This window comes from Dryas octopetala, chromosome 3 (assembly GCF_963921425.1).
Source record: "Dryas octopetala chromosome 3, drDryOcto1.1, whole genome shotgun sequence".
Classification (NCBI taxonomy): domain Eukaryota; kingdom Viridiplantae; phylum Streptophyta; class Magnoliopsida; order Rosales; family Rosaceae; genus Dryas; species Dryas octopetala.
Window position 1 is genome coordinate 21,326,203 of NC_141368.1, and position 23,320 is coordinate 21,349,522.

Consider the following 23,320-nt stretch of genomic DNA (forward strand, 5'->3'; position numbering starts at 1 on the left):
CTGACTTATTTTAAATATATTTTGAAGTATGTTTTCCACTGTACACTTTATTCTCTGATCCAACCCACATTCCATAAAAAAAAAAAAAAGGCTTAACTTGTGCTAAGGAACTTGGAATAGTGATGCTGAGGCATGGTATCATTCTTCCGGGGTTCTTAGGGCGGGTGCCTTTGTGAGAACCTCGATTGGGGCCTAACATTTGTTATGTCGGTCATGTTTAGTGAATCGCTTAATGGCACCCATGATCTTCTCCTAGTGTCTCTACACCGATAATCTGAGACCGATTATCCAAAATGTTAAGCAAAGATTGATCATGATGGTCTTACCGGATTTGACATTGTCCATATATCAATCCTACGACCAAGAACAATTTAAACTTTAATAAGTACTCAGGGAGATAAGTCTCACCATTTTAACTTATTTAGGATATTATTCTCTCATCTTGAAAACCATGGACCTCTTTTATGCATACACATATATATATATATATATATATAATGTATATATGAAGAATGACACATAAAAGACAAATTTGCTCGTGATGTTAGAAATATACACAATATGTTCATTAGAACGATTTTCATTTGGGCATATTTCAACACAAATGAGGGATGTGTGCATATATTTTATTTATTGCTCTAGAAAATTCATGGTTAGCGTTCCATTTAGTGGACAAGTACCGAATACGGTAACAAATTTTGGTGTGTGTCAGCCGAATAGGCGATTCAGCAAACAATCACCGAACAACATACTCTCATTCGGTTGGCATCCACCGAACAACTCACAAGTATTCAGAACTCTCCCACCGAATACATATATGAAGCAAATATTTTTGGATTCTTCGATGAGAGTGTTTCAAAAATTCTAAACTAATTTAGTGGCTGACAACCTAATACTGTCACCGTATTCGGCATACCAGTATTGAACGAATCTCTCTGACATGAATACCCATAAGCCTTATTTACCCGCAAAAAACTCAAATTAATGTTTTAAAATCATACAAAAACATCATTTTTATCAAGAAATATGGAATATTAATCCAAAAGACTATGAAAATGTATTCGATTTATCTAATTGATGGAAAAATGGGAACATGTGGGGATGCCACTGTTTGTTTAAAGCATATTGCACTGGCTGGGAGGGCTAGCCCAGGCGGCAGAAAAAACGGTGACGGGTCCTCAAGGCTGGGCTTGATCATTTGTAGCTTGTTTTTTCAGCGGGAAGGATTTGGTTGTAAAAGTTGGGTATTTGGTGATGTGAGTATTGGTGTGAGAGTGATGTTGGGTATTGAGGGAGAGAAATTCTAATGTTAGTGTAGAATTTACTAACATAACATAAGGGTATAATAGAAAAATGAGTTGGGTATAATGAAAAAATGAAGAAAAAATTAAGTGAATGTTTAGTAAGAAAAGAAAATTGTCAGGTATAAATAGAATTTCTCAAAAAATAATTAAGAGTTTTAAAAGTTAGAGCATATATACAGACCCAAAAAAACAATATATAATTTTGCCTGAATTATAAGCAGTTGCCACAATGCCACATATTCCGAAACCACGACGCATAATATATTTTCCAATAATAAAAAAAAAAGCTGTTTAGATCCAAATCTCATCACCTGGTATTTCCTCTATCTGCGAAGTGAGAACCCATCCCGGGACTTCCACTTGGAGCTACAAAACCCAACTCAACAGCCGTCAAAACTCGCCGTTTCACTTGCTTTACTGTACATTTGCTTTGCTCAGCTTCGCATTGACTCTCATTCAAACTTAATGGTCTGTTTGGTTCCCGAGAAAAATTAAGGTAAGTAATTCGCACCCGACATGCGGATGCTGGATTTTTCAGTTTCTTTTCTGAAATCATGGCCTCCAAATTGATCTCTTGTCGTTCTACTGAGTAATGGAGTTTCATTTCTCAGTTCGGTCAACATTTTTCTCTTTTCTTTTCTTCCAGTTTCTTGCCAATCAAACAGAGCAAACTATACTGTGTAAGCCTGAGTTTTCTTGTTCTATGGTTTTCCTCAGGTAGTGGAGGTAGCACAATTGCAATTATTTTGAGATGGATGAGTAAGTGTGTGTTTTTTTTAATTAATTAATTAATTTCGATATTTTTGTTGAAAAATTAAAAAAAGCTTGTATATGATATTGGAATGAATGCAGGGAAAATGCTTTGGAGCTTTTACAACGGTATCGTCGGGACAGGCGAATACTTCTTGATTTTATACTTGCCGGTAGTTTAATAAAGAAGGTTATAATGCCTCCTGGTGCCGTTACTCTAGACGACGTGGATCTAGACCAAGTCAGTGTTGATTATGTCCTCAATTGTGCTAAGAAAGGTGGTTTATTGTGTTTGATTATTACCGACTTGGAGTTGTAGTTTTTGTTAGTGTTTCCTTCTTTACCTACAGACTGTTTTTGTCAATGTAGGTGGAATGCTTGAACTCTCGGAAGCTATTAGAGACTACCATGACCATACTGGGTTACCCCAAATGGTATGTGCAATTTATGGAATGATTAGTGAATTATTCTCCTTCTGATCAGCAGAAGTTTTTTGTCAGCTTCAGAATTTGAATCTGGTTGAAATTATGTTGTTGTTATTAGTTATTACCACTATTGTTTTTAATAATGCGGATTCCAGTTAGGACCAATCATGGAAATATAATTACCAATTAATAATCTTTTGCAGCTATGCTCATTATTTATTTTCATGCTTTCTGGGTTTCGGTTAAATAGTTAGCTTATTTATTAGTTTATTTTTCTATTGCAATTTGGAATTAGGATAACCACAAAAAATTAATTCCTTATTTGTAATCGTCTGCCTAAAACCAATGTTCATTTCCTTGTGTTTCTGTTGGTTGGTTTTGGTTTTTAATTCTTTCTACTTTCCCAGAATAATACAGGTTCTGCTGGTGAATTCTTTTTGGTTACAAACTTCGAGTCTTCTGGTTCTCCTCCAAAAAGGGCACCACCACCTGTTCCTGACTTCACACCACCTCCTGTTCTCACTCGGCTATCTGTTGTCACACCGTCTATTCCTGACCTTGATTCATCTCCGGTTGCGTCAAGTGTATCAAAATCAGAATCATTTAGCTCTGCACGAGTTCAAGAACTGACTATAGATGATATTGAAGATTTTGAGGATGATGATATTGATGAGACTGACAGTCTCAGAATTTCACGGAGGATTCGAAATGATGCTGCTGATCTTGCACTTGGATTGCCTTCTTTTAAGACAGGTAATAGTTTTCACAATCTAGGTAGGTATGGTGGCTGTTAGTGTTGTATGTGGCCATGGTATTACGTTTTGTTTCAGTATCCCACTTTTGGTCATTTAACAATGAAAATGTTTCATGGAGTATTATCATTTAATCTGAAAATCAGTTATTCACTGGATAATCTATTTAGTTTTAGGTCACATGGATAGTCCATTTTGAAATGCATTCCATTTTCCACATAATTGATTTCATTTAGGCCTACAGTCACTGCTGGAAGGAGAGAAAAGGACAGGCAAAGGCTCAAGTTTGAGGAAATTGTGTTTAGGGAGGAGTTAATGTGGAGACAAAAGGCAAAAGTGGTTTTGGCAATGGTAACACAAAGATGTTTCATAGAGTGGTAAATGCGAGAAAGAAGTGCAATCTAATAGAAAGGTTGGAATTGGGAGATGGTTTATTCACTGAAAGTGGTGGATGGGTTGAGCAGATTGGTGGAAAGAGCAAATGAATCAAATTTGGTGAGGGGGCTGGTTGTTGGGAGGGATGATGTGGAGATATTACATTTACAGTTTTCCAAAAATACGGTTTTCTTTTTTTTTAGGGGAGGAAAAAAATCTGGGAAATTATTTGAGGATTCTAGAGGTTAGCAGTTTGATGTTGGGATTGAAGATTAATAGATCCCAGTGCTTAATTGCAGGAATAAATACCCTGGAAGGGAAGGTGGAAGAGCTGGCAAGGATTATGGAGTGTGAGGTGGGTAGGAGGCCTTTAAAATATCTAGGGTTGCCGCTTGGGGGCAATCCAAGGGCAATTAGATTTTGGGATCTGGTTGTGGAAAAGGTAAAGAAGAGATTGGATTGATGGTGTAAAGCTTTTCTATCTAAAGGGGGAAGGTTGAAGTTTGCCAATCTACTTTCTTTCACTTTTTCGGGTTTCTACTTCTGTGGCCAAAAGGATTGAACGTTTAATGAGATCTTTTTTGTGGGAAGCTGTGATGGAAAACTAGGGATCATTTGGTCAAATGAGAGGCAGTCTTGCAAGCAAAGGGGAAAGGGGATTAAGAGTTGGGAATTGGGTTAGGAGAAATGAGGCGTTACTTGGTAAGTGGCTGTGGCGTTTCCAGCAAAAGAGTGATGCTCTTTGGTTCACTTTCATTAGAAGTAAATATGGGCTGAATGAGAATGGATGAGATTCCTATATTGTGTTGAGAGGTTCAAGTCGGAGCCCTTGGAAAGATATCTCTCAAGGCCTTGACATTTTTGGTTCCTTTTGTCAATTTGGGGTGGGAAATGGGGAGAGGGTGAGGTTTGAGAAGAGAGTTGGGTGGGAGAAACAACTTTCTGTTCTCTTTTCCCTCAGCTGTATAGAATGTCACGCTTCCACAATGTCTCCATTGCATCATGTGTGTAAACCCCTTCTTCTCATCCCTTGTCTTGGGATTTCGGATTTCGTAGAAACCTAAATGATCAAGACGAGGGGAAGCTATCTGAGTTGCTGGTTTGCTTAGATAATAAAGAGCCAGTTCCTTCTAGTTCAGATAGGAGATTTTGGAAATTGGAGCTTCTAGAGCTTTTTCTTGCAAATCTTTTTTAAAGTAGTTAATGGACAACTCTTCTCGTTCTTTTTCAGACTTTTTCATGCCATTTGGAAGGCTAAAGTGCCTCCTAAGGTACGAGTTTTAGCCTGGATTATTGCTCTCATGGGAGGCTGAATGCCTGTGACATGGTTCAGAGGAGGCCTTCTTGGTGCCTATCTCCCCATTGGTGTGTGATGTGCAAAAATGATGCTGAAAGTTTGAATCATTTATTGCTTAACTGCCCTGTAGCATTGTCATTATGGCAGAAGATGTTTCGGGAGGCAAATGTGGATGGGGAGAACCCAGGATCATGTTTTGTTTTGTGAGAGATATAAGTTTTTCAGGGGTAGGAAAAAGGGTCTGGTGTTGGGGAGATGTGCTGTGATGGCAATTCTTTGGGTGGTTTGCTTAGAAAGAAATAGAAGGATTTTTGAGGATACTAGGGGAGAGGAGGTAGATCTGTTGTGGGATAGAGTTCAGTTTTGGTCTTATCTTTGGGCTTCGATATCCTCTGAATTTAGAGACACCTCTTTTCAAGCTATATTTTATGATTGGAGTGCAGCTCTTTTGTAGTCTTGGTAGTCCTTGTCTGTTGTCGAAGCTTGACATTCTGTATCCTGAAGTATTCTGTTGTTCTGAGCAGTGGACATCTTGTCCCCTGTGTTGTACTACCTTTTCATTAATAAAAGGTTGTTTCTCTTTAAAAAAAAAAATCATAGTCTTTCTTCCAACTGACCTGGGTTCAAGGAGACATTAATGATTTGAGATAACAAATCCGAAAATTATGCAAGTTCTCTGTCATTCAAATACCTAAAAATATGTAAATTCCAAGTGAAGAAATCTAGGCATCCATCCCAAAACCATGTTGAGAGAAATCCCACATTGAAGATGTGAGGGCCTTGTTAGTGGCTAATAAGGGTTTGGGCTACTCCTTCCATGGCCAATTGTTTTTGGGATGGATGCCTAGATTTCTTCATGGTATCAGAGCAGGTTATCCACGTGATGTGCCTAACGGCCACACGTGCTCCCACGTCACCCAATATAAATTGTCCACGTGTTAGGCTTAAATGACGCCACATTGAAGAATTACATTTACATGGCCAATTGGTGTGGGGCTGTGTTGAGAGAAATCCCACATTGAAGAATTGGCCATGGGAGGAGTAGCCCAAACCCATATTAGCCACTAGCAAGGCCCTCACATGTTCAATGTGAGATTTCTCTCAACACCAAGCAGTGACTCAAGAAGCTGAAATAAATATTTGGAAGAAATGTCTCTGTTACCATTTAGGGTTAGTTGATCGAAGTGGCAAAACGAAGATTGGAAAGATGATTAACCAAACCAAACATCTTCCCAAGATTGAATTTTATTCCCCTTCCAGCAACAAATTTCGAAAGATGAGAGAAGTAAAGATTCCAACCCAAAGTAAGGACCACAAAGTGTATAGCCCAAAGTGGGCTCCACAAAAAATTGCCTAACAACATTTTATTTCTTTTCAGTAAATTTCAAACAGCTAACCCCCATATCTTCTTCAATTTCCCAACTAATTAAATGATCTTCCCTCCTCACTCTTATTTCAAAGGAAATCCCTCATCAATTTTCTAAAATTTTAGATACTCTATCCAACATTCTAAAGGTAGACATGAATTAGGAATACTACTCCAAAACCAGACTGAATAAGGGTAATTGTCCCACCTCTATAAAGACACCCTTTCCTCCACCCATCTAACACCCTTTGAATATTATATTATCAACCACATCTGTCATAAGATTTTGATGGAATGAAGGATTTCAATGACGTGGCATTTTTATATTAACAGTAGTTCCCTTGACCTAGGAAGCTTGGACATGGATGTGGGATACATCGAGTTGAAAATATTCTGAAAAAAGAAGACTGCAATATGGCTGGAATACTAAATGCACATACATTTATACCAGTATCTATAAATTTTGTGAAAATTCTGTTAAATTATTATACTTATATGGTGTAATAGTAAATAGATTAATCATACAAGCATTCTTAATTTATATGTTACTCAAAGAGTAAAACAAAATATGTGGTATGATCCTTGCTATGTTTCATTCTACAAGTACCGCCTATTTCGGTCCATAATTTTATTCTAAACTGTTGTTTAAATTTGGATACATTCGTTAAGTATTATATACACATCGGGAAGTACTAAAGGAGTATAGTAACCTACAGGTATCCTATACAGATACATATGTCTGCTTTTCTAGATAGCTGCTGAGTTATTTGGAAATCAGCAGTGAAGATTGCATTCTTAGGCCCAAGGGTGATTGATAAATGCTGTCACTAAAACACCTGTCATGGTTGTCATAATTGTTTTTTGTTGCTTTTTGTTGCTTTTGTAGGTATCACAGAAGATGATCTCCGTGAAACGGCATATGAAGTCCTTTTGGCATGTGCTGGGGCTTCAGGGTATACTTTCATTTTCTTATTTGGTCTGCAAATATTTTTCATTGCCTTAAATAATAAGGAAATGCTGTTTTAATTGCAGTTCTATTTGTGCACTTACTCTCATTTGTTCTGTTGTTTCATCATCCCTGTTTGCACTCTCTGTTTATAATGATTGTCTGAACAGGGGTCTCATTGTGCCATCAAAAGAGAAAAAGAAAGACAAAAGATCCAAACTGATGATGAAACTTGGACGTAGTAAAAATGAAAATGTTGTGCGTCAGTCTCAACGAGCACCTGGATTGGTTGGTTTGTTGGAGACCATGCGTGTCCAGATGGAGGTATTTAGGAGTCGTTTACTTTTCATATGGAGGCGCTATTATTCTATTTCTTTTTCCTTCTCCCCTCCTTTTAATCTTCAGTTAGTTTATATTATTATAAAGGGAAGACTGAGGGGTTAGAACTCCTCCATCATTCCGATCCGATAGGCGATGGGCGTAGTGATTTTGAGTACTTTGTCAGGGCTATCACATAGGTGGTGCTCGATAATTATTGGACATGAATGAAATTCATTAATGCTAGCTACAAATATGTTTAAGGGAGTATTTAATTTTCTTAAAAAAAATATTTTTTATAAACATTATTTATTTTTGTTGTGAAATTTACAGTCCAGTTCGTCTTCTTATATGGTAGAATACCAAACACAGTACAGCTTATCCAGCCTCCTAGTCTGGTATTGTACCAAACACACGATATTAATATGGATAATACAATACAATACAAAATAGTACATCATAATTCGATTGAAATAGTACAGTTCAGTCCGGCATACTAAATGAGCCCTATATTTAAAACTCTTGTAAGCACGGAGGAGGACATCTCGGCATGTTTGTACTTTGAAGCTAGAGGTTTAATTAGTAAAATTGGGAGGCTAAGCATCATGTATAAGCTTATTTAGTTCTATGTACCAAATTGTAAACAATCATCTTATCATGCTAGTTCCAAGCACATGTGCTGTAGTATAATTTTTCCAAGCACATGTATGATTCTTTATGCTGTTGCATGGCTCGCACCAAACTATATTTCCTTGCATTGTTATGGATTTAATGATTTCGTTTCTCATACTCAATGCAGATATCTGAGGCAATGGACATCAGAACTAGAAAAGGGCTGCTTAATGCCCTTGCAGGAAAAGTAGGGAAAAGAATGGATGCCCTACTCGTTCCTTTGGAACTTTTATGTTGTATTTCACGCACAGAATTTTCTGACAAGAAGGCGTATATACGGTGGCAGAAAAGGCAGGTAAGTTCAATTTTTGTTGATATGTTTTTATGGCTATGTAAGTTCCTATTTGGTGAAATTGGAGAGTTGACCATATATGTACATGACATCCAAATTAAGCAATTTTGATTTGTTGTCACAGCTAAATATGTTGGAGGAGGGGCTTCTTAATCACCCTGCTGTTGGATTTGGGGAGTCTGGGCGGAAGGCAACTGAATTAAGGATTCTCTTAGCAAAGATTGAAGAATCCGAGGTGTGTTCTTTCGTTCAAATTGTTGCAGTGCTCTCTATCATCAGAATAGACCGAAGCAAATTTTCCTTATGCATTAAATATCTTAACTAACACTTGAAAACCGTTTCTTATAATTGAACACTGTGGTGTTCTTATTTTGATATTGGAATATTATAATTTTTGAGATTGTGATGCAAATAGTTGGGTGTTAAACTTTTTATATGCATCTGAAACACCGAAAAGAGGGGTAGTTGGGTGTCAAATATATGCTTTGCAGATGCTATTATCATTTTATTGAATGTTTTTTTAGAAGTTTTCTTGTTACTCTCTCAATTGTTTAATTTTTTATATAATAATTATTCGTTTTATAACTTGGTAATTTCGGGCAAATTTTCTTCTTGTCATCTTAATTTTTGTATGATTGCTTTCTGCCAGTGCTTATTGTATTGGTTTTTTTTTTTTTGACTTTTGATTGCAGTCTCTTCCACCGTCCACTGGTGAACTCCAACGGACAGAATGCTTGAGATCTCTTCGAGAGATTGCCAGTCCACTTGCTGAGAGGCCTGCTCGGGGTGACTTAACTGGTGAAGTATGCCACTGGGCAGATGGTTATCACTTGAATGTTAGACTGTATGAGAAACTGCTTCTCAGTGTCTTTGATATGTTAGATGAGGGAAAGCTCACTGAGGTTAGTACTTTTGGTTCTTGGCCATGATAACGGTTCTGTCAAAGAAGGATTTAAAATCTTCAAAGAATTACACTCATTTATGTTGTTGCCAAGTCATTCCTGCTTGATTGGTTAGGGTTTAAAGCTTTCTGGAGTTCGGTAATGTAATTTAGAGATGGAAATCCACTGTTTTTCTACTTTTTGAGTTATGTTAATAGAAGTATTTTTTTTTTTTTTGAAAAAAAGAAGAGGGTATTAATTGGGGGTGAAAAGGGAAGAGAATTAAAGTCTTGACTCTTGCAGAGATAAGAGAAGAGAGAAATCCGGGGTTGTTCTAGGTGAACAGCATCCGTGAACAGTACACAGAGAGAGAGAGAGAGAGAGAGAGAGAGAGAGAGAGAGTAATGCATAATAAGGTGAATAGCTTATATAATTGATGAATCATGATTCATTGATTCATGATTCCATTATCAATAACTGAATTTTAAGTATGGTTGACCATATTAATAATCTTAAACCAAACTAATAGTAACAAGATTAGTATCCAATTAAGGTAGGTACTTAATATGCATGCCATTTTGCATACTTTCTCATTATTTTTCGTACTTTTTGCATACTTTCTCATTATTTTTTATCTCACTGTAGGGGGTTATATGCAACAGGTTTGAAACCTTAGGGTGTGTATGTGTAATTTTTAAAACCCTAGGGGACGTATGTGAAAAGACGATAAACCTCAGGGGGTGTAAGTGTAAATAACTGTACTTAATAAACACATAAAAAATTTTTTTAATACCCAAGATTCCTAAAAATCTTCAGAATTTCTGGAGTCAACACAATTAATAAATAATAAATATAAATTCCTGTATGAAGTAGCAGAACTGCCCCTGTGAGGAAAAATTCTATAATTCTTAAACTAAAGCTCAACTAGAAACTGATTTAACCTTAGGCTCCTTAGGAGATAAACTTCAAAACCATTTAATAGCCATTGTTGTCCATTGTTGCATGTGGGCTCCAAATATAAAAATCCAAAAACTGTCAAATATGAAATTTACAAAGAAAATTCTCTTAAAAAAAATTTACATAGGAAATAGAAGCTAAGCATTTTTTGTCTTTGTTTGCTCACAAGTCTCTAGCTTATCTTTATTTTCAGGAAGTGGAGGAAATACTCGAGCTCATGAAGTCGACATGGCGTGTTTTAGGAATCACGGAGACCATTCATTACACCTGCTATGCATGGGTCTTATTTCGTCAGGTACAGTAACCATAAGAGTAATTTACATATTGCATTGTTGTGCAGCCATGAAAATGATGTTCATATAGTTGCCTTAGGCTTGCTTATATATTTTGATAAAAAATTATGTTTTAAAAGAAAATGATTTTATTCTTTTATGGGAAAAGCTATAATGTCATATTTTATGTCTTAATTTGGTGATGGAGATTTGGTTGACATGTGTCTCATGTTGTTATGTACATGCTGAAAATATTTGTGTTTTACATATATTTACTCTCTCTCTCTCTCTCTCTCTCTCTCTCTCTCTCTCTCACACACACACACACACACACACACACACATACACATGGCATATAAGTTTTCCTTTTTTTTTTTTTTTTTTTTTTCTTTATAATTCAGAGCCCCTATGTACCTATGGGCCTATAAGTTGTTGCATTCTACTACAATTTCTGTATTCATTTCGATGCTTTGAGTTTCTTTTTAGCTAGATTAGTTCTTTCTATTTCTTCTGTTTTATTTTTGTTTAGTTGTCATCAACGTTTGGTCCGGAAAGTTCCGTTAGTAAATTGTTTCTACCTATAATCATCGTTATCATTTATAGTTTGTAATTGGTTGTATGTTCACAGCATGTTATTACAAGTGAGCAAGGAATTTTACAACATGCCATTGAACAGTTAAAGAAAATACCGTTGAAGGAACAACGAGGACCACAAGAGAGGTTACACTTGAAAAGTTTGCATTCTAGAGTTGAAGGTGAACAGGGTTTCCAAGATTTGTCTTTCTTACAGTCCTTCTTGTTGCCCATTCAGAAATGGGCTGATAAGCAGCTAGGAGACTACCATATGCACTTTGCTGAGGTATGCTAAAGTTCTAGGAGTGCCATACTTGGGTGTGGACCTTGTGGTTAATTTGATCTATTTTCAGACTGATGTTAGTTTTTTTTTAAATTCACTTGTATATGGTTGTTTTTATACTACCATGGAACTACCATGGAAATAGCTATCATATGTGGTCTGCCCATTCACTGCTTGCTTGATCTTTCTGTGATTTTATATGTGCACGTATGTATGTTATGCAGTACTTGTTAGTGTTGCATCTTTGTGACATCAGTCCTATGGCTCCAGTGGATTTGGTTAATTAAATGATTATTCTTCTTTCAGTCACACAAACCGAGGAACCTTCCTAGTTTCACAACTCAGTTTTCTTAAACTTTTTATGTACCTTCTAGGTGTCAGGTATGATGGAGAATATAGTAGCAGTTGCAATGATTGCTCGGAGGCTTCTTTTGGAGGAACCTGAAGCAGTATGTATAGAACTCCTAAAAAGAAATTTAATGCTTGACTTGTATTGTTGAAAGAATAATGCTGGTCTCCTCACGGGTGTGGATAAATTTCGTTCTCAGTTCTCACTGCTGAGTTGTCAGCTGAAGTAGTGGGACCCACCACTTTTACCAATTTATACCAATGAATTGGTGACATCTTAGTGGTGAGGAGCCAAGCATTGTTCCTGTTGAAAAGATTTTTTTCCAACTTCTTGCAGTTATTTTTTGTGGTGAAACCTTGTAGTTCCCTAATTCCACCATTCAGATTTCTTTTCTTTTTTCTTTTTAAATAGAAATTTCCATACATGATCAAATTGTAAAATATTTAAGTTGGATTTTTTTATGTTTTTGACAGGCAGTGATGCAATCTGCATCGATCACAGATCGGGATCACATAGAATCATATATATCATCTTCTATTAAGAACGCATTTACAAGGGTAAGTGTTACAGTTGATTTTAATAAAATTTTATTGACTGACACAATATATTAGAAAAGCTTCATATTTCAAGCAAAATTATGTTTAAGTGGCTTGTCCATCATGCTTAGGAAATGAAATGGTATATAATATGGGGAAGTTTGGGCAATAGACTTCTGTTGTAAGAGGTGTTAGAAGATAAAAAAATTCTTGGTCCATATTCTAAAAACTTAAAGCTTTTGGAACAATAGTGCACCAACAAATTTATTATGGCAAAAATTATAAGGTTGATGTTTGTTCTTCTAATGAGGCATTAAGAGGGTCTGGTGGTGCTATGTTCTATTTGATATTAATCTGGTGAACTAAGGTTCTCCTGAAAGCTATGTCAATATGCTTCTTTTTGAAGTAAATATATACTCAGAACACCTATAATTGTGTTTTAAATATTATATGCTAAATAATGGGTGTCCTTGTGTCTAGGGCACAGTCACATCTTATAACAGTTTCTAGAGCACACCCACATCAACCCAAACACCTTCAGCACCCAATTCCAATCTGACTAGTGAGCCTGCAATGCAGAGAAATGTGGTCCACATTCGCCCCATCCATTTTGTCCACCACACACCAATGTGGAGGCATTCCTCTTCATAGAACTCATCATATATCTTGAACAATGAACGCATCATAAACCTTGGATAACATTGAAAGTTCAATGCTGATATAGACTAAATTTTCCATTGAAGACTGTAAGAAACATGGCTTTAATTTTTTTAATTTTCTTTAATAAATATTTTCTCTTCATACAGATCTTGCACTACGTTGAAAAATCAGACACAAAGCGTGAACATCCTTTGGCATTGCTTGCGGAAGAGACCAAGAAACTTTTGAAAAAAGATACAGCCATGTTTATGCCAATTTTATCTCAGAGGCATCCACAAGCAACTGTTGTCTCAGCATCACTTCTTCATAGGCTTTATGGAAACAAGTTGGTGAGCTTATATGCAGTTATTTTTTTATTTTTTATTTTTTAATGTGAATTAGATTTACCTTTATTTTTTGCACTACGCAGTATTTTGTTTAGGTGGAACTGGGGAACTTATACTAATGTTTTATTTCAGAGACCTTTTCTTGGTGATGCTGAACATCTGACCGAGGATGTAGTGTCTGTGTTTCCAGCAGCTGACGACCTTGAGCAGTACATTATGGAACTTATTACATCTGTTTGTGGAGAAGAAACTGCAGAGATATACTGTAGGAAACTGGCTCCGTACCAGGTGAGTAGTTGGATTTTACATTACATATTTCCTTTTTGTTTTGGTTTTTAATGTAATCTATCTTCTATTAGTGTAAAGTCAATGGATATGCAATTGAAAAGTAGATTTCGTTCTGCTAATTTAAACCGAATACATAAGAAAATTGTAATAATATGCCAGGTTTTCTGTTTACTGTTTAACACTATGTTCCATTGCTTATTGTCAATTTTCTTAAACTTCTTTGTCTTCTTAGATTGAATCTATATCTGGAACATTGGTGATGCGTTGGGTCAATTCACAGCTTGGAAGGATCTTAGGTTGGGTTGAACGGGCTATTCAACAAGAGGTAAAAGTTCAATTTTAAATATATTTTTTTTATGTTAGTTTACTTTTGATGGTTCTCATCTTGAAAGCCTATGGCCTAAAAGGAACAAAATGGAAATCAGGGTGCAATTTCTTCGTATGCTACCTGTTTAAGATTCAAGAATGAACATGATGCTGTTTAGTATTTTATGTCTTTATTCAAAAATTGTTAAACTTGTTTGATATACTCTAGGTTGGTAACTTCTAATAATCTAGTTAGGCAGGCACTCCTATGCAAGGTTGAAAAATTGGTAAATCATCGAAATATCGGGCAGAGATATCAGATTTTTCAAGTAATGATATTTAATTCACCTGTAAAATATATCTTTCCTGATCTTGCCGATACATTGCTGATATCAGCAATATCTCTCAAAATTGGTAATGTCGGCAATATCTCTCAAAATATCAGCAATTTCCAGCAGTTCTTCAGAAATTGACCAGATCAGGCCGTTGGGGAAGAAGAAATCAATCAAACCCCAGATCTGGTCTGTCTGCTTCGATTCGACACGAGAGACCACATTTTCTTCATTTATTCAACTATTCTGAAATCAACTTCTTCTCGGCACCTCTCTCTCTCCCTCTCTCTCTCTCTCTATATATATATATATATATATATATATCTTTCGCTCCCTCTCACTCTCTATCTCTCAGTCTCTGTATCATTCCTCTGTGGTGCAAAAGGTCAGTGGACTGGACTGGGTGTTTATTGAATGTGTTACCAAAGAGAGAATTGGTGTTATTATAATATGTGAATGGGTTAGTGAATGGGTGTCATTGAATGGGTCACATTCCTACAGTTTCACTTAAAATTTTCGTGTTTTAATTTCATTCTTATGCATGATTATCCATTATAGTTCAAGTTTTATGTTCATACTTATCATCGACGCGTATTATATCCTCCTGCATATTATCATAGACGTTTATGAAATTTACTTGTGTAATACATGAATTGCTGATTGATACAATATTTCCTAGATTTTCATTCAAAAATTATATGTTTTTGTTGACTAACAGTATTTCCGATATCGATATACCTGTAAAATTCAGTACCGATATTTAAGGAATTTCAGATATTTTCAACCTTGCTCCTATGTCAAACATTAGTCACCATGGCGCATAAGGAAACCTGCCTATGTGTTTTCACTTGGAATAAAACTATTAGTGGAGTGATGTATTGTAACATAATTAGATGGTGGCATTAAGTACCAGGAAGTTGGTAGCTTTGAGTTGGGTTATATTGAGTAGTTATGCTGATGTATAAAATAGAGAGGTTGAGCACCTAACTATGGTTTGTAATCCTTATAATATATTCTGTGGAAGGCTTCTATAAAAGAGATAAGATAATTGTCTCTTAGTACTTCTTTCAGTGTGGAAAATGAGAGGAGGGTGCTATTTGTTAAAGATTTTAGTGTTGAGAGCGGATCATGAAGCAATCTCTCCATATTTTCATATAATTTTTGCTAATGTATGAGTAAAAGTTGGGGATTATGGGTTAGACTGGAATGTGGGACTTGTGTGGGTTCTTGAGGATTGGGAATTGGAGCCAGTGGTTGCATCTTTTCTGATATGCAAGGAGTTGGTACCTTGCCGTATTCCACTCAGAGCTGAGCAGAGGTCAACACTTTGTCATAAATATAATAATAAGATGTTTTGTAAGTGTAATGGAAACCTGCATTACTCGGGAATACATTATCTGTTATCTCACGTAGTTTAATTTTGTAACAATTTATGGAAAGTTGTATCTTCATTTCCATGTAGGCTAATTTTTGTAATAATTTATTGAAACTCGTATCTTCATTTTGTAATAATAATTGAGGCATCTTCTTCTTTCCTATATTCAGTTGCTTAATGTTCATGTCCATCATTTTACAGAGGTGGGACCCGATATCACCTCAACAGCGGCATGGGAGTTCAATAGTAGAAGTATTTAGGATTGTGGAGGAGGTATGATTGTTAGTTCTTTCTGGGTTTTATATATGGTATTGTTACAAGTAGTTTTTGGAGACGTGGTAGTCAGTTTTATTTTTTACCTGGAAACTGGTAGTTAATTTCACTTTCTTAGTATCACTCCGAATTAGTACATTACCATGGTTCTGGGCCTTCTGGCAGATATCATCTTACAAAGACATGATGTGAAGCACAAACCAATAGCTGCATTTCATGTGTTTAAATCCCTCTGTTATTGTATACTGGCGAAAGAGTGAGAATTGTATATACATATTGAATATAAAAATATATATATTCGGTATACAGGCCCCTAACATTAAGGGATCCCTCAAATAATTTTATTTAAGGGATCCCTCGTGGGGCCCATTCTATGTTGTATTTCAACGATGCAAACCGTTTATTTTGTATGTCTCTATTCAAAGATCATCTTTGCAAAAAATTAGACAAATCGAAAACCATTAAGATATCTAAATTTATCCCTTTAGGCTACCTATGTACTCTACATGGAATTGAGCCATGGCTCTCTTGGATTTTCAAATAATTCTTTTATTCATCGAGAAAGGTTGTGTATATGAATATTTTTCATATTAAATATAATGTAGAATTTTGATTGGAGGTTGGTGATAAAGGAAGTGTAATCTTTTATTAAATTAAAGAAGTATCTAAAATCCCAATTTAGGTCAAAGTAAATTATACTTTAATTATTGAATTTGGTAGTTATTGCATTTGGAATCTTACAATTTTGTAAGTATTTGTTGGACTTGGCCTCCAAATCTATTATCTGCGTTTGTCGCGGTATATACGTAAATTACTGATTCTTTATGAACATTTTTTTCATGCAGACTGTTGACCAATTTTTTGATCTCAAGGTTCCAATGAGGCCTACAGAATTGAGTAGTTTGTTTCGTGGAGTTGACAATGCATTTCAAGTGTTTGCAAATCATGTCATTGACAAGTTGGGTATGTGCTGCCTATGAGAATTACATTTGGATAAAAAAAGAAAACAAATTAAGTCTTGAGAATTTGCAGGAGTTCAGAATATTTCCTAGGGGATATAAGGTCTTGCTTTGTCCCCCACCCCTTTTGCTTTTTCTTTAGTTGGTTTTCCACATTAACAAAGGTTGTGAGTTCAGTCCTGTGCTCCCTTGTGATTTTTGTTTTGCTCAATGTGCTTTCTTGAGATTGTACCATAGAGGGCAAGTTGTACGGTTCTAAACTGGCAGGCACTACATACATGTGTTCTCAGAAACTTCTACTAGAATTCTTTTGTGGTTTATATGGAAATTCTATGATCACATCTAGGTTTCTTTACTCTAGTTTTGTATCTTCTTCAGGGAAAGATCATTTTTCTGGAGAATTGATCTATAATTAATTTTCTTGGTGGGTATCAGGTTACCACATATTTTGTTTAAAATTTCTTTGAATTTAGGGACTTCTAGTTATAAATAAGTTCCCGAATAATGAATGCTCATTTTGTACCCAAAAAGAAAAAAATAAAATTGTTCTTTTATTTTTTGTTATCTTATATTGTTAGGTGTACATTTTTTTCTACATGCTATGCAGATGATTTTAACATTTGTGTTTTTATATTTTTTTTTTATTTTTTATTTTTTATATTTTTTTTACCTTGAATTGTGATTTTGGTCATGCAGCTACCAAGGAGGATTTAATTCCACCTGTACCCATTCTCACACGATACAAGAAGGAAGCTGGAATAAAGGCTTTTGTAAAGAAGGAACTGTTTGACCCTAGGCTTCCTGATGAGAGAAGGTCTACTGAAATTAATGTTCGAACTACTCCAACGCTTTGTGTTCAGTTAAACACACTTTATGTAAGTTCAGCTTTAACTTCTTGTCATAAAATCTGATCTCTCTTGATTTCCATATATGATTCTATAAAACATTTGGGTACAAATTTGTGCTATTTCACAGTATGCAATGAGTCAGCTGAATAAGTTGGAAGATAGCATTTGGGAGCGATGGATGAGGAAGAAGCCCCGTCAAAAATTTATCAGTATGTTTCCATAAAAAAAAAAAAAAAAAACAAAACAAAACAAAAAGATTTTATCAGTATGTGTCCAATAGTTGTTAATTTTTGTTTGCAATCTTTCCAGTTACACGAGTTTAGGTTGTGCAATGTCTATGCCATCAATTGACAAAGAACTTATCTGACCTATCTGACACTTTGTCATGGTTACCCTGATTTATTGTTATGCACTTATACTGCAATTTTTTTTTTTTAGGTTGGATTCTACCAACATAATATAATTTAAGACTCACCTTATACCAGAATGTTATACTACTGGGGGTGAATACATTCTTTAAAGTTTTTCAGATTTCTAGTTTAAGTAGATAAGATTATTGTCTCCTCACCTAGACTCCTAATCTTCATCTCCAAGTGCAAACCCTAAGCAACATAGGTGTAGGTGCTAGACGCTTCTTCTGAATGACTTCAATAAGTTCAACGACTTCACTGATGTTATAATGGCTATGATATGCTCTCGAGACTTGTAATAAACTTAGACTCAATGATGTGTATGATATACTCAACCCTAAGGACTCTAGAATAACAATATCCATAAAGGTTGCAAAAATTCTAAAGCTTTTGAACAATTAAAGCATAACAATGATTTAAAGCTTTAGACGACAAATAACCTGTGTAAATATTGGGCAACCAACTATCCACACTTGTAGAGTAAACAGCTTAACACAAAAGCAAATATCACCACAGTTTTACAAGTTCAGCCATGCATAAATAAAGTAGGATTTAGTTTCTCAATAATAACATCAACTTACTCAAAAATCATACGGGAAAGGTTCAAAACAAAGTAACCTTTTAAGCAGGTTTAACCTTTTGCGTAAACTGTTTGAGCGATTTTTTCATTTGGTCAAGCTTTTTGTGGTGTTCTGCAAAATAAATGTTTTCTCATATTTCAAAATGATGGTTTTAAGTTTGATAAAAATTCATGCATTTAAATCAAATAATTCACTTTATAAACTTTTGGAAGCATTTAATGCAATGCAAACCCTAAACCCTAGTATAATTCATGTAGTCTCTTTGTCCACTTAACTTAAATTCTAATTTGTGAGAGGTATTGAAATTTCAGTATCCTTGTAGAGTAGTATGGCTCTTTGCTTTTGCATGATGATTATGACAGACGTGACTCAATATTTCGTTTTGGAAAACAAAATATACCAACACCAACATGAACCTAATATTTCTCTCCAAAGATATTAAAGGTAAAAAAAAAAAAGATGGTAACTTATGTGCTATAGAAGTGCTTTCTGAAATAGGTGGTTTGTTACCTAATATGATAAATGAACACAACCTGATTCTGACTGGTGAGAGACCATCTGTAAATTATTTTCTATTTATGCTTAGTCATCATTCAATTAAAACTTCCACATCTTCGGTATTTTCTGGTTATCTTAGTGCATGTGATCATTGATTTTGGATCTATAGGAAAGGAATAAATCTCAGTTACTTTCTAGGAATGTTGTGTTTCACCCTTTTCATATGCATGTGATGATGCCCATAATTTCTGTTTGTTTGTAAATAGTGAACAGTTGTCATTGGATTTCTCTTCATATTATGTATTTGGAAAGACCAGTCCAGATCTTTTACTTCTCTGGTGCTCATATTTTTTTTAGTGCTTGATATATTGACCTTTTGTTTGTAGAGAAATCACTAGATGAAAAATCAAAAAGTTTCATGCAGAAGGAAACGTTTGATGGGAGTAGAAAAGATATAAATGCTGCCATAGATCAAATTTGCGAGTTCACTGGTACAACAATTGTGAATCTAAATTATGTAAAACTAATTGTGACACTTGGTCACTGATTAATTTACCATTTGCTTGTTGCAGGAACTAAAATTATCTTCTGGGATTTGAGGGAACCTTTTATTGACAACTTATATAAACCAAGTGTTTCTCTTTCTAGGTTTGAAGCAGTGATCGAACCACTTGATATGGTAAGATTTATCCCTTTAGAAAGTGAGACAATGACTGATCTGTCAGGATTTCATCGGGTTTTCCCCCTACTTGCAAAGTAGAAGGAAAGAAAAGTACTATATACTTTTGTCCCTCACATTGCATGCCATTTGTGAGCTACCTGTTATAAGTTTGACCGCTTTCTTGATCCTCTCACCTTTAAAGTTGCATATAATCGTTTAGTCCTAATTCTATTTCCATGAGCATGGTGGTAGCATGAGTCTAACCATCAAACCTTTTGGGGGCGTCCTTGGATTTTAAGTTTAATTCCATGAGTTAGAGAGAACTCATCTATTACCCAAGTTCCTCACTTTAAGTATCTCTTTCCCTCCTCCTTGTTTGTTTGATTGTCGACAACTTAAATAATAGGTTCAGATGATAGTTGCTAGTTGGGACCTGACACATCAACATGATCATGGAGTGCAAATGTGTTGGAGATTTATACATGTTATGAGTCATGCTCACGCTACATCAAAATTGGTTATTGCATAGGATCAAATATGACTTTCCTTTGTTAGAGTTGAATAATCCTTAGATTTGTTTAGAAATATTGCTATGGTTTCAAAAGAACCGCAAAAGGAGTCCTTTGACTTTCTCTATCAACATATTGCATATGTCGATGCCTGTAGATTAGGCAGATATGGGAGTTGCTTAAGATATTAGTTCCATTTAACCAAATTGCCTTTTGTATATATTTTTGTATTATTGAAGTCAAAGGACTGACTGTTATTGTCAATTACTGCAGGAACTTAGTCAACTATGTGATATAATTGTGGAACCACTCAGGGATCGCATCGTCACAAGTCTCCTTCAAGCGGCACTGGTTTATGCCTTACCCTTGCTTCTTTCAAGAAATCTGTCAAAGGTCCTGTAATTTCTATTTAACTGGAACTTTTTTTTTTTCTAGGATGGCTTACTGCGTGTTGTATTAGATGGAGGCCCATCACGAGTTTTCTCTTTGGGCGATGCAAGGATATTAGAAGAAGATTTGGAGGTCCTCAAGGTATATGCTTTCTGGCCCTTTGAATGTCAAAAGTGATAATTTTTTATTGGTTTACCATTGTTCTAAAAATATTTAAGCTGTTAGAATATGGACCAACAATTATCTTATATTATAACACGGCTTACATGTGGGTGACATGTGAGAATTCAATTTATATTGGGAGGTTGTCGTTACGGGGATTTGAACATGGGTTTGCTACCTTGATGCCATGAAATTTTTTGTTGGTTTACCATCATACGTAAAAGCTTAAATTGTTGCGATATAGGACAACAATTATTTTATATTTTACCGAAAATAATGAATTTTTGTAAAAATCAAGATAGATAATGAAACAACAAATTTGCATATCTCTTTTGACTAATTTTCTCTTCACTTGTTCTGCTGTAAGTTGCAAAGAAAGAATTTACCAGGAAAGGAAGCATTTAGCAATTGCTTGAACGTAATTTTGCTGTATTTATTCATTTAAATTGCTCCATGATACGACTTACCTACGTTGTGTGATATAGAGATTTCCATGGACCTTCAAATTTGTAAATAAACCTACACTTAATTTGGCACCATTGTGGGCGTGATTAATAGGAGTTTTTTATTTCGGGGGGAGATGGGCTTCCACGAGGAGTGGTCGAAAATCAGGTAGCACGTGTTCGGCATGTGATAAAGTTGCACAGCTATGAGGTTAGTTCATTTTTTTTTTTTCTCTGATTGAAAACTTACAAGTGAATCAGATTATTTCACTCATTATCTTATTTCACTATCAATGAGAAAAAGGTGTGGCAATACAAAATGTACATCTGGACAGTCCTTTTGTTCTGATTATTGAACGAAGTTTGGTTGAACTTGCTTCAATATGAGCAAACTTTTCGATACGCCACCATTGGATTGTGAATTTGTGATGTTATAGTGCTCTGTTTATATCGATATGGTTTTGATAGTTGCCGATTTGCATTTACATATATTCATAGAAGAAAACAGACATACATACACACAATTATTGTTTGCATGTCTTGCATATGCTTTTGTTTGCTCCTTACTCTGTTATCCTTGCACATGCCATTTGAAACTGGGTATTGAGCCAGCATAAACTGTACATACATGCATAAATTGAAATTTATTCTTCAAGAATTTTGAGCTACCCCAGCATAAACTGTACACACATGCACATCCGTGCGCAGCACACAATCTTAGTCCTTGCAAGGATAGCAAGTTTGTGACTACTTAAATTTTGTGCTTGGATAATTCACTGTTTACTCATGCTACTGTCTACTTTTTGGTGGATTTGAATTAATTCCAAGAGTCTGATATCCTTTTTTTTTTCTTCTTTCTTTCTACTTTTTCTGTTTGCAGACTCGAGAACTAATTGAGGACTTGAAGTCTTCCAGTGGCCTGGAAATGCAAGGTGGTAGAAGCAAACTTGGAGCTGATTCCAAGACTCTACTGAGAATACTATGTCACAGGAGTGATTCAGAGGCCTCTCAATTCCTAAAGAAACAGTACAAGATACCCAAGTCCTCAGCTTAGGGATTACCTTTGCCAATTGCTATTCACTAGTCCACCGAAAAATGTAAAGCAGTAAATTTATTCTTCAAGAATTTTGTTTGTGTATAATTTCAATTCCAAGAGAAAAACCATCCAATTTTCTATTTTTCTTTTTGTTCAACTTCCTGCCGTGTAATTAACATGAAAAAAAGCTTATTGATTTTTTTTTGTTCATGCAATGTCAACTTGTCTAGGAAATTGTATTGTTCCTCGCCACGGCTTTCTCTATTTTCTTTAGTCTTGCTGTATTTTTTTTTTTTTTAACATTTACCTAAATTGGTGTAGAATGAAGTTTTAAATTTTTTTGACGGATTTGAATTCTTTGTTCGTCTTTCACTCTCCAAGTTTGTCCGTAATAAAAAGGTTCAAGTGTTTGTTTAAAAAGCCTATTGATGTACACATTAATCTTATCAACACCAAAGCCAAAATCAGTTTTACTTGTCAGAACAGCTACTGCTACACGGAGCACTTGTGGAAAACCAAAAACTAAGCCAAAAAACCCAACAAGCAACAAAATCAATGGGAAAAACCAAAACCAGGCAAGCAACCCTCTATTAAAAAGATGGGGCTAAGCCCCCACCATTATTAACTGCGCAAGGCTTTGGGAAAGTAATTACCGATTGATCCTTGAAAGAGCATTCATTAGATATGGAGAGCAATTTTGCTCACCCCCTTTAATTAAGGTGTATGCTTACCTCACATCTAAGATATTGCTATGTGTTTAAAAAACTAACTATGAGTTAATCCATAAATATTTTATTATTTTATTTTATTTTTTCCCCCAAAATCCGGATATGATTTGAGAAGTAGCCTCTGCTATGAGCCCTTTACTATCAGGATCTAATATTTCAGAGAATCACTGTGAGGCACATAAGATTA

General features: G+C 35.3%; 1 protein-coding gene across 1 annotated transcript; it reads left to right on the top strand.

Annotated features, from left to right (window-relative positions):
• Positions 1-1,592: 1,592 nt before the first annotated feature.
• On the top strand, positions 1,593-22,613 carry LOC147291762 (plant/protein (DUF810)). Its single transcript, XM_086238085.1, has 27 exons — positions 1,593-1,800; positions 2,022-2,063; positions 2,157-2,332; positions 2,424-2,488; positions 2,887-3,232; positions 7,156-7,222; positions 7,386-7,539; positions 8,333-8,500; positions 8,622-8,732; positions 9,190-9,399; positions 10,529-10,630; positions 11,236-11,466; positions 11,838-11,912; positions 12,286-12,369; positions 13,155-13,337; positions 13,467-13,622; positions 13,855-13,947; positions 15,837-15,908; positions 16,754-16,871; positions 17,564-17,742; positions 17,843-17,924; positions 19,591-19,695; positions 19,777-19,883; positions 20,648-20,725; positions 20,810-20,905; positions 21,485-21,580; positions 22,250-22,613. The coding sequence occupies exons 2-27, from the start codon at positions 2,056-2,058 to the stop codon at positions 22,421-22,423; spliced, it is 3,336 nt and encodes a 1,111-aa protein (XP_086094211.1). The 5' UTR covers positions 1,593-1,800; positions 2,022-2,055; the 3' UTR covers positions 22,424-22,613.
• Positions 22,614-23,320: the final 707 nt, after the last annotated feature.